Below are 15,878 nucleotides of genomic sequence, written 5' to 3' on the forward strand. Positions count from 1 at the left end.
CCCAGCGAAGGGCCGTCAGGGACCTCTGCTCACCATGGCTGCTTCTTGACAGGCAGCTCCCAGGCCCGCCCCTGTCTTCCCACATAGCACCTGGGCCCTGGGAAAGGAAGCCACAGCAAACCTACCCAGCTCTCCACCGGAGATGGAGAAGTCCCTCTCGAGAATGGCCCACTTGCGGATGTGGTAGGGTCGGGCGGCCGCCTGGCTGTTCACCCTCTGGATGCCCTCTTCAATGGCGCGGTACACGGCCTCGTCCTTGCTCCCCACGATCTCGGACACCGTGGTGGCGGTGCTGCCCACTCGCTGGCAGAACTCCACGGCTTGCTCGGTCAGCTGGTCAGTGGGGTCAGAGGTGTCTGGGTCCAGAGTGCACTGCAAACCAGAGACGGGGTCAGCTCCATGCCCCACCGCTCAGGATGCAGCCTGGGCTCGGCCGAGCGAGCCTGCAGCTGTCCAGCAGGTGGATCGTGTAAGCTGCAGTTCTGGGGTGCAACCACCACCCCGACTGCAGTGAAAAGACAAGAGGCCTGAGACTCACACCCCAGGCAACAACACCCCAAACACTGCCCCGCAGGCCACACTCCTGCTGAGCAGACTGAGCTGGGGACACAAAGACCCCTGTGGCAGCAGGCATGTCCCCGCGGGGCAGCTGCCCCTCAGTGCCGCAGCACTGCCTGCCCCAGAATGAAGTCCTGACGCCCAGGTATGTCCTGTCTAAACGTGGCTTCACTTGGGACAGACCCACAGACACACCTTCAAGGTGAGCAGCATGGACAGGAACTTCCTCTGGTCCCCGATCAGCATGGCGCTGCTGATGATGGGCAGCTCTGTCTTCACGGCCTCCTCGATGGGCACCGGCGGCACGTTCTCCCCACCGGCCGTGATGATTAGTTCTGGGGAGGCAAGGCCAGGCCCTGGATGAATCTGGACACAAGCCTCGGCCACAGCCCACAGGCCAGAGCCGGGGGCAGCACCATCGGCCATTCGGGGAGGCCAGAGGTGCCCCTCTGTGGCAGTGGAGCAGCAGCACCCCCAGAAGCCCCTCACACCTGCTGGGGACAGGGGGACAGGGGGAGTGCCCGGAAGACAAACGCTCACCGGGCTCGCTCTCCTGTGGGCACCGGCTGAGACTCTCTGTCTGCTCTGACACCTACCGGACCCAGGTCCTCGCTGACCCTCCTACCTCACCCGAGTCTCCCCCACCCCACCTCTGCTGAGTGACCACGCCCTGCCCCTTGCACAGCACTCACCCTGTGCAGACTCTGTGCTGAGTGCCACGTGTAACAAGTCACTGAACCCTTGCTGCAGGCCTACACAGAAGCAGGCACTCTTCCCACTTCTGACAGGGGGTCAGGGGCACAGAGAACTTGTCCACAGTCACGTGGTCACACAGCAGAGCTGGTGCAAGTGCAGTGTGGCATCCTGCCCTGCCCTGCGGCCTCTCCCCTTGCTGACACCTGCCCTCGGGACACCCTGTCCTTTCCTCCCAACAGGCTGCCCCCTGTGCAAGGCCAGCTCGACCGTCTCCATCACGAAGCCTGTGTGACTCTCCTGTCCTCACTAACTGCTTTCCCCACACTCTCCTGCTCCTGCCCGTCCACGGCCCACTGTTTCATCCGCATGCGTACTGGGTGCCCGTGTGCAGGGCCGGGAGCCGGGCTCTCAGCACAGTGGTCTGTTCGCAGAGTGACGGCTTATGTCCAGGCTGGACGGCGACGCCGGGGCATTTCATGAACACAGCCTGACTGACGTAGCTGCACTGTGCTCCTGCACACCCCCCCCCCGGAGTCTAATTCAAGAAAGATGAGCTGGTCCCATTCTGCACACAGGTCCTGTGTTGGCCTCGGGCACAGAATGGAGCGAGACACCAGGCCATCCACCTGGCCAGTGGATATTAGGTCACTGGAGTGAAGTCGGCAAAGCCCTTTCCACAGAGGAGTCCCAGCTTCCTCCCTGGGAAAGCCGAGGTCTCTGTGAGAAATTTCTTGGAAGTCTCACGCTCTAAAATTTCATATCCAAGTTGCGTTCTACTCTACATCACATCCATGTTTCATGTAAAAACACGTATTTATGCCTTTACATTTCCTGGGAAGGCTGGCCTTGCTTGTCCGGGAGTCTGAGTCCCAGTGGCACCGTCTACCAGCTGGGTGTCCTCAGACACCCGGGCTAATGATCCCGTCTGCCCCACAGACGCCAAGGGCGAGGAAAGCGGCCGCCGTCCAGGTGGCGGCGCCCAAGGACTCCCTGCTCCTCGCAGGTGCTGGTGGCCGTGGAGCCCTCCCCCACCTTTCAGTCGTCCTGTGATGTAGAGGAAGCCGTCGTCATCCAGGCGGCCGAGGTCGCCGGTGTGCAGCCAGCCGTCAGCGTCGATGGCCTCACGTGTCTTGTCCTCCATGTTCAAGTAGCCCATGAAGACGGTGCGGCCCCATACGCAAATCTCTCCGGTGCCCTCGGAGTCCTGGTTCACTAGCTTCGCCCGGCAGCCGGGCAACACCTTGCCGGAGCTGGGGGTAGGGCCCGGAGGCCTGGTCAGAGGGGGCCGGTTCCTCCAGCCCCGGGTCAGCCCCCGAGAGCCTGGGACCCCCAACTTCTCTGTTTCCACTGATACCCACAAGGTACCTCCCAGGCCTTTCTGTTTTAACAGGGGACCCAGAACTGAGAGGTGTGGCCAATCATGTTTTCAGGGGGATGAATGAATGAATGGGTGTCCCTAATGGGACAACCTGAGTCTCCATCACAGGCCATCAGAGAAGAGGGGTATTTAAGCCCAACGGATGGTCCTCCGCCTTACCCACAGACTCAACAGTCCTCTCTGCCCCCGGGGGAGGCTGGTCTGTTCCCGCACTCTGACCCTGAGTGGCGCCTGGACTATCAGTGATGGTGGGACACTTGTCACACCCTCCCCACGGAACCGGGTATGAAGGAGAATTCCTCTATCAGAGCCCTGCTTCCCGATCTAGGGCCCATGAGTCGGCTTCCCTCCACAGACCATGGGACACTGGCAGAGACCACCGCCTCGAGGCTGAGGCCTGGCCAGGGGCCCAGGCTCTGGGGCTAGTCAGCAGGCAGCACTGAGGGGTGTGACGAGGGAGTGTGCGCTCGGGCACTGCCTCAGGCGCACCTGCATGGCCGGTAGTTGCAGGGGCTGGACATGAAGTGGGGGCCCGAGGTCTCGCTGAGGCCGTAGCCCGAGTACAGGCGGATGTTGAGGCCCAGGAAGAAGTGCTGTGTCTCCACGGTCATTGGGGCGGCTCCGTAGAAGCACTTCTGGCACTTGGAGAGGCCCAGCGCCTGGCGGACCTTGGCCAGCACCAGGTAATCTGCCAGCCTGGCTGTGAAGGGCTTCAGGTCTCTGGTGGGAGAGGGAGGGTGGGCCACAGAGAAACACGCAGGTGAACAGGGCAGGTCATTCAGTGATGCACACGGGCCTGGCCGTTCTCTGTTCTGATTGGTTGGTGCCGACACCGAACCCCTCACTACGTTTTAAATATTGGCCCTGCCTATGACATGCACACCCACACAGGTGTGTGCTTGCGCCTGTGCGTGCAAATAAGTCTTCAGCCCAGAAGTCAGGCAGAGTCAGCTGTGCATGGGCACATGTGCACACAGAACACGGGTGCCAAGATCGGAAGCATGCACGCATGGACACACCTGCACAGGCGTGTGAGAGCCCATCTGAAACCCATGACTGGGTTGTCATGCACATTCACTCCATGTGCGTGTGACACGAAGTGGAGGCACAGACACATGCACACCACTCTTCATGAGATAAGATGCACTTTCACAGGCTGCCCCAGGAAACATCTGGAAAAGGTCCCTAAACCAGAGCAGGCCAGGTCTGTGCCCCTGCCCCTCCCACAGCACTGGGGGCAGTTTAAGAGGTGATTGAGAGGTGGCAGGAGAGATCTGAGTGGTCACTTGAAGGCTGGAAAAGCCCATCACTGTGGCCCCTTCTCTGGCCACCTGCTGAGGTCAGGAGCTGCTCCCCGGGTAGTAAATGAACCTGGGGCAACCAGTCAGTCCTCCTGGAACCCAGAGAGTCCTGTGGGGCCTGGGGAGAGGCCAGGGGCTTCAGCCCAGCCACAGTCAGGGCCTCTGCCCAGGCTCTGGGCCCGGAGAGGCCTGACCTAGCAGATCCTCGGTTGCATGCTGGGGGTGTGACCCAGCCCTCCGTACCTGGCCGAGCAGGTGAGGTTCTGCTCCAACATCACTGACATTGCCCACAGTAGCATCTTGCGCCGGATGAAGCCAGACTGAGCCACCGCCTCCTGGATGCGCTCCATGGTCTTCTCCCACACCCGAGGCACCCCCATGTGGGACGTGGGCTGCACCTCCCGCAGCGTGTCCACCAGGCTCCCCTGCTCACCGCCAGAGGGACAGAGGCCTCCTGGTTCAGGGCCAGTAGGAGCAGCAGGCCCTGTCACCAAGGTCACCCTGCACACACCACAGGCGTCCCACACAGGTGTGTGCATAGGTGTGCTGTCAGCTGCAACTCAACAGCCCTCTGTTCACTACTCTCTTCTGCCAACGGAATCCTGGTGTAGTTCTGACACTTCCCAAGTCCTGCGTGGTAACTCCTCCTTAGCTAACTCAAAGTGACTTCCCATCCCACTAAGCAGTGACTGGTTTAGGAGTGGACATGTGACCCCATTTGGGCCAGTGAGATGCCAGATGGGGACAAGTCGACTGCAGGTGGGTGGAGGGCACTTTTGGGAAAGTCCTTGTGGTTAAAGCAAGGATCCGAAGAACAGGTGCAGCTGCTCAGGCAGACACAGGGCAGGCAGCGGCCATCTGCGACCACCCGTGACCTTCCAAGGATGGCCCGTCCTAAGTGGCGCTGGGCCCCCCAGAACTACTCCCACCCGACTCTCCAGGCAGTGCCGCTGCACCTGGAAGAATCCTGACTGACAGGCGCACGCCCAGGGCCCTGGCACACTCGCTCGGACACCCACCCACGCGGGCACCGGGCATGCTGACCTGTAGGGCGTCGGGCTCAGCAAAGCAGACCTGGGCCCCCCACTGGGGACCCGTCCACAGGTCATAGATCTGGGCGGCGATGTGGCTGAGAGGCAGGTAGCTGACCACCACCTCCTGCTGCACCTCCAACGGCTGGATGCCGCCGGCCTGGCTGCCGTACCGCGCTGTCCACGTGATCTGCAGGAGGCGTGGGCGGGCCTGGCAGTGTCTACCTGCCAGACCTGGACGTGCTCACAAGGGCAGGTCCCCGGGGGCTTGGGCTGTTTCTTTGGGGTGCCCTGGGGTGCTTGCCCTCCTGGGCATCTCTGCAACAAACCCCCAGGGACAGGTTCCCTCCCTTCGCTGGGTTCAGTCTGGACCACGGAGGCATCCCTGCTCCCCGAGCTGCGGGCCAGAGGAGCCTCCCCGAGGCTGCTGGGGGCCACCACCCAGACCCAGTGCAGCCCAGCCCACCCGGGAAGGGGCGCCAGCCCTACGTTGTCCTGACTCAGCATCACGCCCTTGGGGCTGCCAGTGGTGCCGGACGTGTAGACCAGCACGCAGCACTGGCTGGGCTGCTGGGTGCAGATGATGGCGTCCAGGTCGTCCTCGGGCACCTGCTCCCCCAGCTCCATGAACTCCTCCATCTGCAGCCGGAGGGTGAGAGCAGGCCCTCCGGGTCAGCGGTGCAGGCCCAGACAAGCCCTCTGCTGGGCGCCCAGGCCCTCTGCTCGTACCGTGTACACGCCAGCCATCTTCTCTGCAGGGGGTTCTCGGTAGGTCACTACTGCTTTCAGGTGGGGCAGGCTTTTCCAGATCTGTGTTGGCAGGAGAAATAAATGGAGTTTCATTAAAAACAGTCACCTCCAGAGAAGAGCCCCATCTCTGGGTGTCAGTCTGCCTGGCAGACACTGTGGGAAAGGTCGCTGACCTCCCCCAGGTAAAGGTAACAAACGGAGAAAGGTCGATGGGAACATCACAGTGGATGACCTTGTGGCCACTGACAGCACCCGCCTGGTGAGGTGGTGCAAAATGAAGTCAGCAGCGCCCCCTACAGGGTGTTCTGGCCCCACAACGTTGACTCTGTAATGCGTGAAGCCAGTGCTCTAACAGGAAGTGCAAGGCTGAAGGAACAAGCCAGCTGGCAGCTGTGAGAGGCAGTCTGTCCATCCAGCACGGCTGACCGAGACTCTGGCGGCTCTCTCACGGGAGCAGTGTCAGCTGAAGGCAGCACTCGGGGCCCACACCAAGCTCTGAGGCAGTGGGTCTGTCCAGGGTGGGGCCTCCCTGGTCGGGACCACAGGGCCCGGTGGCTCTGATCTGAACTGAGACCGCCACATGCACGGCCTGGATCCCGGCTCAGCGGGCCAGACCCGGCCGTGAAGAGGCAGTGTGGGGACTGGATGTGAGGGGCCTGTCTGACTCATGTTAAATGTGACAAAGTTACTGTGGTTATTTATTTATTTTTTAAGTGTCTGTTTTGTAGATGCATGCATGCTGAAATTTTCAGGGATGGAAATGACAATGTGAGATTTGTCTTCACATACTTCAGCACAAAAGGCGAATGAATCAGTGAAATGAGTGGTGAAACATCTCCGACGACGGTTAAACCTGGACGGTAGACCCGCGGGGCCCACCGGACGCTCCTACTGGTGATTGGACACTTTGGTAAGGAGTGTAACTTGGGTGACTGCCTAGAGCGGACATTTCTGAACTGTGCGCCTGTGTCTGCAGTTGCAAATGGCGCTGGGAGGGGGCGTGTGGATTCAGTCTACATCTCTGGGGTGGAGGTCTCTCCCTGAGAGACAGGGCAAAGCCTCCTGGGGGACCTGGAAGCACCTGGCCCTCCCCACCGGAGCCTGGCAGGGCACTGGGAGAAGGGGGTCGGTTCTTGGCAGGGGTGGGGCCCTGGGAGCCACAACTGAGGAAATCAGGGCCCCACTGAGCTCTAGCCCAGCTGGCAGACCAGGAACCTGCCACTCTCCTGAGAACTGGCCCCTTATCGGTTTCATGAAGGGCCTGGTGTGTGGGGTGGGGAGGGTGAGGAGGGCGGGTCACCCCGGGCCGAATCATCCACACCCGCATCCCCTCTCCTCATCCCAAGCACTGGTCCCAGTCAGACACACGGAGACACTCAGAACTGGAGACCCTGAAAACAGAGGCTCCCCAAGGGGTGTCAATGGATCAGGACCCCCAAGCAGAAGGACAGTCCCCTCGCTGGTACAGGGAGCCCTTAACAGTCAGAGAAGGCAGGTCTGTGGTGCCTGCGGCAGAGGGTTTCCACGCTGACTGTCAGCAGCATTAAAGGAGCACACACCAGGATCGGAGCCAGCCTGTGCACGGGGAGCCTGGGCAGGCTGACCGAGCCGCAGAGGGCCCACACGTGGCTGGTGCATCCAGACACCAAGGTGTCCCCAGGCCACCACACGCCTGGGTGGTGCATGTGGGGACAGGGTCCCACGTGAGTGAGGTGGCGTCAGCCCTCTAGGGAAGACCCAGCTGGCCCCACAGGCGTGCTTCCCCGCTCTGTCCCAGCTGCCCACCCTGAGGCCCCCACGACGTCGGGGCAGCCAGCCCTTCCACCCCAGAGGTCCCTCACCCACAGGGGACCTGGCCCTGAGTAAGTCACAGGAGGCGGTGGGGTGGTAAGAGTCCCAGCCCAGGCCCGGTCACCCACTTCTGGAGTGACACTGGGGCATGTCCCTGGGACCTTCTGGACCCCGGTGCTGTGACCAGCGCACGCACGGGCTTGTGGCGGAGGAACGGGGCTCTGCCCAGAGGTGGGGGAGTCCTTTGGAGCTGGAAGTCCCCAAGGACACCCAGCCTTAACTCCTGCACCCCCCAGACCTTCAAGATCTTCTCCAGCTGCTTCTGCGTGTCGACCACGATGACGTTGGCGTGGCAGTCGAGGGCGATGTACTGGCAGGCCTCGGGGGAGCTGGTCGTGTAGATGCCAGTGACGATGCCTCTGCAGGGCCCAGGCTTGGGGTCAGGCGGCTGCAGGCGGCCTCCCCACCCCTTAGCCCGGCCTCGGAGAGCCCCCCACCTGCCCCACTCCAAGCAGGCAGGGCTCCCCCCGCAGCTCCGCAGAGGGTCTCAGGGAAGAGGTGGGATGTTGAGGAGGGTGGTGCCTTTCTCCACTCCCTGCAGGGTCCCCCCTCCCCCGGACCCTGCCTGGCCCCAGTGCTCACCCTGCAAACACGGTGCCCACTGCCGAGATGAACCACTCGGGGGAGTTGAAGCCGAGGATGGCCACGCTGTGTGCCCGCTCCAGGCCGAGCTGCAGCCAGAGAGACGGGCCAGGTAACCTGACAGGGAATGGGGCCTCCCATTCCCATCAAGGCCCCTCCCAGACCTTACAGCCCCTCCTGGGGGCCCACTCAGTCCAAGAAGGCCCTGTGGGTCCGGCACCCAGCAGCCCTCGCTCTCCCTCCCAGGGCCTCTGCAGGCCAGCACCCGGCTTCCCAGTCCACCTAGCATTGCAAGTGATCGCAAATGGGGGTGGGGGCCTGTGAGGGCCCAGTGCGACTGGCAGGTTGGCCCAGGGAGGGAAGGGCCAGCCTCGAGGGGCACTCACCTTCAGGAAGCCTTTGGCGGCCTTGCGGGCCAGCAGGTAGTACTGGGAGTAGGTGATGTGCTCCCATGAGCCCTGGCGCTTGAAACCCAGAGCATGGAAGTGCCCATACTTGTCCACGGCCTCCAGGAACATCTGATGCACGGTGTTGGGGCGCTGAGGGCAGCCGGAGTCAATGCGCAGGCGGACCCGCCCGTCAGCCCGAGTGGTCCACAGTGACTCCTCTGAGAGTGGGGAGACCACAGCTGGGGCCAGGCTGGCTCAGGGCCCACCCGGACACCTCTGCTCCTCCTCTGAGCAGGGCTTCTGGCCCTTTGGTCCCAACAAGGCAGACAGGCCCGGGCCAGGATAGGCGGGAGGCTGCCTGGAGGAGGAGGGCTGTCAGCCTTGAAGGGTGGGAAGGAAGAGAGGGTACAGTGGGAGGGGTGTGGAGCCTTCACCCTTCACCAGTCGCCAGGATCAGAGAGAAGTGCTACGATCTGTTACTAAACCCTTTCTCTGCCAAAAGTTTTTACCTGGAGCACTGACCACCTTTCCTTAAAAACCACAAAACAGTACTTGTTCTAAAAAGACCGAAGCAATCTAGAAGCATGCGTTCCAAACAGGGGAGGCCCTGCGGAGCCCTGCCTGGTCAGCACTCTGACACTGCCGTGTGGGCACCGTGTTACAGAAATGCAGGTACGAGGAGACAGGTTTTACTTTGTTGCTGTAATTTTTTACCCAAAGGGGGGGAAAGGATCATGTTACTACTATATTAATTGAGAACAGCAAACCCAAAATGCCCTTGGGGGCCAGGTGAAATGTACCCGCATCGTGATAAATAATGTATGACTGTCAATAATGAATGAAGGAGGTGACCTAGGACGTGCGGGCGAACCCCAGCGGCACAGGTCTCTGGCCGCTCTCATGTTCCGGTCTCTGATGAAGACGAGGCCCGGGGCCGGCCCTCACTGAGGACGCGTCCCCGCCTGTGCGGGGGCAGCCGGGCATGGTGGGGACTGCGGGCGGGACGGCACACGCACGTCCACGGGGTGGGGGCTGTCACATTAGGACTGAGCACCCGTTTGGAAAGGAAACAAGAGTTACCTGCCAAGTGGGTGCTGATGTGCAGTCACCTGGCTTTTAATGTTGGCTTACACTTGAAAAAACACTATGGGACCTGAGGAAACACAGCCATGAGCCAACCTGTGACCTCGAGCAGGGCTGCCTCTCTCACGGTGGGTGCGGGGGCACAGCACCCCGCTGTCTGGCCACCTCACACTTTCCTCGGCCACCTCTCCAATGACATGCAGCCCAGGCCCCCAGCTTCCCAAAAGGGCAGATTTCTACAGGGGAGCTAACTGGGCCAGAAGAAAAACCATGCACAATTTTGATGGACCTTCTGGGCAGAGTTCCTTCAGGTTAACTTCTTCTGCCCCATTAACCAACTCCTCCCCAGGCTGCTGGCCCTGGAAGGCAGGGCCCCTGGCTCCCCAGACCTGCGAGCAGAGGTCAGGGCACCCTCGGGGGAGGACAAGAGAGCCTCTGTCCCACCCCAGTCCTGGGACAGCTAAACCAATCGACCAATGACCGTGTGTCCAGGGTCCCAGGCCTTCCCTGCCCCCAATACCTACTCCCTGCATGCCCGAGAGCCCCGGACAGGCCTGGGAAGGCCCCGCCCTGCTCATGTCCCACTGGCCCTGGGCCGCTACAGCCCAGTGCTTGGGGGCCTCGGCCTGGGCGGCGTGGGAGCTGCGGGGAGGGAAGTGGGGTAGGGGGCTTTCCCAAGGCCCAACGTGCACTTTCTGCCCCTCCCTCTCCCTCCCTTCTTGCTGTCCTGTTGCCACCAGTCTTGGCCTGACCCTGGCCTGTGTCCCATCAACTGCCTGTTGTGCCAGGGAAAGGGCACAGGCAAGGAACAAAGGCTGGCCCCGTGCATCCCTCAGCCCCACTGGGCCGGTGACCAAGCTGGGCCGAGTTCCCAGCGAGTGTGGGAATTATCTGGAAAAGTGGGGGTGGCGAAGGCCCACCAGCCCAGCCCCAGCAGCGGCTCTGCCAGACCCCCTCCCCTCCCATTCCGGCAGGGGTTCATGCTCAGCCTGGAAAGGTCAAGACAGCAGTGTGTCCCCAGGGCCAGCACAAGGCTGCCTTTGTGTGGAGGTCAGATTCTGGAAGCTCTGTGGCCCGACTCAGGCAGGCTGCCCCCTGGGAATGCATCTGGGGGTCCGGGCTCAAGGACCCTCGAGCTTCTTGTGAACTCAGGGAGACCGAGGTGCCTCTGAATTCCTGAAGGCAAAAGGCTCCGAGAGCTCCCAGGGAGGCTGCCAGCTCAGCAGTAGGGGGGCAGGGCCCGGGGGACCCCACTGTGCTCCGTGTTCTCTGGGCTCCCCACGTGCAGCGTGCCCACCTAGAGATCTGCCTCTGCGGGCTGTGGGCCCCTGAGGAAATCACTGGCCCTCTCTGTGCTCGGTTCCTCCAACGAGATGAGAATGAGCAAGTGCCCAGCCCGCTACTGCCATGAAGACGAAAGGAAGGAATGCAAGTCAGTCCCTCCGACCACACGGTGCTCTCGCTGTGAAGGGGGCAGCTGTGAGGGAAGGAGGACTTCCCTGCTCACAGTCCCCAAATGTCCCCCGAGTCTCTGCTGCAGAGGGAGCTGCCTTTTCTCACGGCCTGCAACATGCCCCGTGGAAGGGCAGCCTCAAGCCCCCCCAGGCGTGGCTGCTCCAGTTTCTTCCCCAATGCAGAGCCCGGAGAAGTCCCTGAAGCTGCAGGGGAGCCGTGGGGACGAGGGACTCTGAGCCTGGTGCGAAGCAGGCTCCCCGGTGTGCCGACTCTGGATTTCGCCGCAGCTGCATCCCAGACCCCCGGAGGCTGTGTGAGGTGGGCCGCGTGGAGCCGGAGCTGCACACCAGGCCTGAGGGAGCCGATGGGGCTGCCTGGTGTTGCTGGGGTGGGGCCGGGGTCCCCTGGGGCATCTGTCCTGGGTGCCTGCTGACAGCAGTGGTGTCAAGAAGCCCCCTCGGCCCCTCGGACTGTCCTTTCCTCCTCATCACCAGCCTCGAACACTGAGCTCTCAGGGGCAGACCCCTCGGCTCAAACCCAGCCCAGAGCGGGGGTCCTGTTCTGGGAAGCCTGCCCTGGCCACTCAGGTTCCAGGCAGCAGGCCTCCCTCCCCCAGCCCGCCGGTGCCCCGCACCCGGGCCTGTCCACCCTCAGAGGGCAGCTCCGGAACGGTGGAGAGAAGCTTGTGCAGCTTGGTCCCTGGGGGCCTGGCTCTGCCCCTGATGGAGGCACTGGCACACGCTCGGCGGGCCACCCTGCCAGCTTCCCAGGGTCCCCAGGAGCCAGAATGGCCTTCCCCTGCCCAGCAGAAGGCTCCCACCCCACCCCTGGGTCCAGGGCCTGTGCCTCCCCTGCCCCCTGCCAGCCCTCGATGGGACCTGCTGTTCCTGGCACCCACAGCCGCAGGGACACGCAAGTACAGCTTGCAAAGCTACTGAGGACACAGGACTGGGACAACCTGTCCCTGCCTGGGGACACCCATGCTTTCCTGGGGCTCTGGGGACACCAGGCTGTCCCCGCACTGGCTCCCTGCCTGCCCCTCGAGTCCTGCCACAACGGCCACGACTCCCCAGGAGCCAGGGTTCCCCCATGCACCCGGCCGCTCTTCGAGCACTGCAGCGAAAGCAGCACAGACAGCTGCAGAAACGGGGCCTGGACCTGCGGACGGACCTGCCAGAGTGACCCGGCCCACCATCGGGTGCCCTGGCCCCGGGCAGAGGACATAGGAGGCCCCTCCCGCAGACAGCAGCCTCGCCACGCCTCGGCCCGGTTCCTTCTGTCTCCGAGGACGGGCATGATAGGCAGCGTCCACACCTGAGAAGGGCACTGCCCAGGCCAGCTCCTTGCCAAGGCCACGCCGAGACCTTCTGATGTGCCTCGTCACTGCCCCGTTCAGAGACGCTCAGCACTGGGCTCCTGGCAGGCCCCACTTCAAGGGCCTCCCCCATGCCCCCGAACCCAAGCCCCTGTCTAGCAGGAGGGGGAGGCGAGATGCTCGGAAACTGCAGGACAGCATGCGAGGCACAGGACCAGTTGAACCCTGCCACTGACAGTCAGCCCCCGCCACGCCACGCCCCACAGCCGGGGCAGCCCGCAGCTGGGACGACTCACAGCTGGAGACCCAGCCCCTGGGGGAAGCCCTGTGCCCCGACAGGTGACGCAGGCGGGCGACTGGGCAGCAGCAAGGCTCCATCCCAAGGACAGCACAGAGCGCAGAAGCCGTGACCCTCTGCTGCCACCGTGTCCATCCTCCTGCACTTCTGCTGCTGCTGCCACAACACCAGGCAGCCGATGAGAGTGAATGCGGTACGACTGTCTGGCGGGGAAGGTCACGCAGGAACCTGCCACCTGTCGGCCTGCAAAGCGAGCTGTGCCAGCTGCGGCCGGCAGGCCCGCCCCTCGCCCCGCTGCTCCGAGGGCAGCGTGAAGGCCCGCTTCCCCAACTTCTACAAGAAAAAACCTTCCCCCATCCCCTTGCGTCACACTGGGCCCTGCCGGTGCTGGCGATTCCCCCCACCCTGTCCTCGAGTTCTGCCCCGGTGCTCCCACCCTACTTGCTTCTGCCGGGACTCTCATCCGCCCTCAGCACTGCCCGGTTCTGCAGTCCAGCCGGCACCTGGCCCTGCCCAGGCTCCAGGATGACTTACCTGGAGAGTTCGGCGGAGCATCCTTTGCCTTCCCTGGGGACGAGAAGTCGCAAGCGTGGCTCAGGGAGTCTTTGGAGAGTGTGTGCCCATCAGTCAGGGAGCTGGTAGGGAGGAGAACAACTGTCAGGGCAGGGCAGACGTGCACCTCAGCCCTGGCCTCCACTCAGGCCAGTGGGGGTCAGCGGCTGGACGCCTGCAGGGGCTGACCCCCACCCCACCACCCCAGCCCACCCCTCTCTGCAGGTTCTAAGGGCTCAGCAGAAAGAGAAACCACGCCCAGCTCTGCTCTATGTTGCTGTTTGACTCTGGGCAAGTGCATGGTTCTCTCTGGGCTCGGTATCCCCATCTGGAAAGGCAACTCCTGGCCTGGCACTGGAGGATTCTGGGCGCCACCCCAGCAGAGCGCGGGCTTTCAGAGCCGGGAGGAGTCCCAACCCCTCACTCCCCACAGGCACTGAGAACAGCCATGTTCGGACACTCAGAGTGGAGTGACAGCATTCCCAGGCTCTCACGGGTCCTGAGCAGGCCCAGCGAGGACCTCTCCTCTTTGGTGGTGCCTGTGGGTGGGCCCTCCGTCTAGTCACCCACGTGGAGGACGGCATGGGACCTGGGAGGCCTGGGCTCACGCCACGTGCCCTTGTGCCCGTCCCAGACGCCCCTTGCCTTCCAGGCTCGGTGGCCCTGGACTCCCCTTCCAGCCAGCACAGCCCTGGTGGTCACTGGGCCTCCACTACCAACCTGGGTCCCTGCTCCTCGGCGCCACACCGGGGAAGACCCCACCTCAGGTGGGTGAGCAGGCGCAGTCTGGCACACCGGCACAACTGAGCAGGGAGGCAGTGTCACCCAGCCGAGGGGACACTTTCCAGCCGCCAGCTCTGCAAACAGAGCCCTCCAGAGTGGCGTGGCTAGCAACCTGTGCGGCCGGTCAGGGCGGCCCCTGGCTCCGGGGCACCTGTCTGTCGGGGCGGGGGCCCAGGCAGCCAGGCCAGTTACCTGCTTCTGAGATTCGGTCTCCCTCCTTGCAGGTACCACGGGTTCAAACTAAATTTGCAAATACACCTGGGCCCACTGGGTGGCAGTCTGCTTAAGAACCTGAGATAGGTTTTAAAGCAAAAAACATCAGGAGGTTATGAAAGGAGAGGGATGGAGAGAAGGGGGAGAAGTAGGGGGCTGAGCTGTCCCTTCCTGGGAACTTGGTGAGCAAGGCCTGGCCTCAGCTGCCCTTCTGTTGCTATGGTGACCGTTGCTGTGGTGACCCGACGAGGGGATGCTGTCGGAAGGGTGTAAAGCAAACAAAGCGGGCTTCTGGGGTGAGGCCTACTGTGCCAGGCGGGGGAAACGGAAGGTTATGAACGCCACAGAACTTGTCCTGCTGACTCTGGACCACTGGTACTGCCGCTCCTCTCGGGGGTTGTCAAGAGGAAGCCACCTCCACTTTGGGATGACGACGACTACAACATGACTGAAGAGCCCCTGAGCTCTGGGCTCAGACAGTCACGGAGAGTGGGGAGACCGGGCACAGCTGATGGAGGTCCCCACGCTGGTGTAAGGTCCATGCTGTGTCTCGGGCCATCCTCAGGAGACAGGGCTGGCCGCAGGGTCACCAAGGGTGTACAGCTGACCGGCCTGTGCCATCAGCAGCTGGGTAGCCACCCCCGAATTAGCGGAGGCCGGCCCTGGCTGTAATCACCCGTCTTCCTCCCGCTTCCTCACGAACAAGTCTGTTTTTGAGTCTTCACCATCAAAAGGGACGGGCGGCACTTCTTCCACCCAATAAACTGTGTGTAAACTGGTTCTAGTTTTAAAGTAGTTGAACAAAGACTAAACAAAAAGCTACTAAGGAAGCAGAGGCCAAGCGTCCATCCTCATCGTGATGCGAACCCTCTGTTTATGGGGAGGAGGGGCTGCGGGAAGAGCTTTGTCCCCGCGGGCCGTTCCTGGGGCATCTGGCAGCCCTCTCCTGCGACTCAGACACTGCTCTCGTCCACTCCCCGGCCTGTCCTTTCCCTCCCTCAGCGGCAGGGTGGACCCTGGCCCCCTGCCTGTCCTCCGTGTGACAGGAACACCTCACCCTTGTGGACGGCCCACAGAGGGTGCTACTGACCCCTCCACCTGGTCCACACCTAATTCCCCGAGTGGGTGAAGGGTGGCCTTGCCCTTGCTGGAACCTTTCAGACCAAGCCCCTGCAGTGGGACGTCACCCCTGCCCGTCATCCGAAACGGAAGTCGCCAAGCCTCCCTGTGACTCCTCCAGCTCACCCAGGGTCACGCCCTGTCACAGCCCACACTGTCCCGGCCCATGACCCCGTGTGCCCTTCCCAACATGGCCACCGCCTGCATGTCACCGAGGGGGATGCTGCTGTGGAGTTCCGGTGTTTCAAGCCCCTCTTGCATGGCTAGTGGCCAGCTCTCCCCACGGCCAGCGGGCTGGCCTGCAGCAACCCGGCATCCCCTACTCTACAACCGACTGGAGAATGAGGTAACCGCATTGGAGGACCAAGCCTGGAGGACTGTTGGGGAGCAGTGTCCACTGTTCTGATTCCCCAGGAAGCACTGGGGGCCTCCCTGGTTCCTGCTGCTACCCCGCCAGGCCCAGTGGCAGGGACAGTGTCCTGACAGGTGAGGCGTGACTCCTGCTGTCAACCCTGAGCTCACCC

General features: G+C 62.6%; 1 protein-coding gene across 5 annotated transcripts in view; it reads right to left on the reverse strand.

The window, feature by feature from the left end:
• ACSBG1 (acyl-CoA synthetase bubblegum family member 1) overlaps positions 1–15,878 on the reverse strand; it is a 32,094-nt gene that overhangs the window by 2,107 nt on the left and 14,109 nt on the right. For 4 of the 5 annotated variants that reach the window (XM_053658863.1, XM_053658860.1, XM_053658861.1 and 1 more), the window contains 13 exons: positions 14,215–14,313; positions 13,222–13,322; positions 8,534–8,754; positions 8,148–8,236; positions 7,804–7,924; positions 5,694–5,774; positions 5,454–5,603; positions 4,978–5,154; positions 4,177–4,358; positions 3,122–3,352; positions 2,287–2,504; positions 754–893; positions 126–372 (listed from right to left, as the gene is read on the reverse strand). In XM_053658863.1, the coding sequence (XP_053514838.1) occupies positions 126–372; positions 754–893; positions 2,287–2,504; positions 3,122–3,352; positions 4,177–4,358; positions 4,978–5,154; positions 5,454–5,603; positions 5,694–5,774; positions 7,804–7,924; positions 8,148–8,236; positions 8,534–8,754; positions 13,222–13,322; positions 14,215–14,313 (2,057 nt within the window). The remainder of the gene's footprint in view (positions 1–125; positions 373–753; positions 894–2,286; positions 2,505–3,121; positions 3,353–4,176; positions 4,359–4,977; positions 5,155–5,453; positions 5,604–5,693; positions 5,775–7,803; positions 7,925–8,147; positions 8,237–8,533; positions 8,755–13,221; positions 13,323–14,214; positions 14,314–15,878) is intronic. The other variant, XM_053658864.1, reaches the window with a different exon arrangement.

The sequence above is a fragment of the Artibeus jamaicensis genome, unplaced genomic scaffold (genome assembly GCF_021234435.1).
Source record: "Artibeus jamaicensis isolate MK-2021 breed Jamaican fruit bat unplaced genomic scaffold, CSHL_Jam_final scaffold_612, whole genome shotgun sequence".
Taxonomy (NCBI): Eukaryota; Metazoa; Chordata; class Mammalia; order Chiroptera; family Phyllostomidae; genus Artibeus; species Artibeus jamaicensis.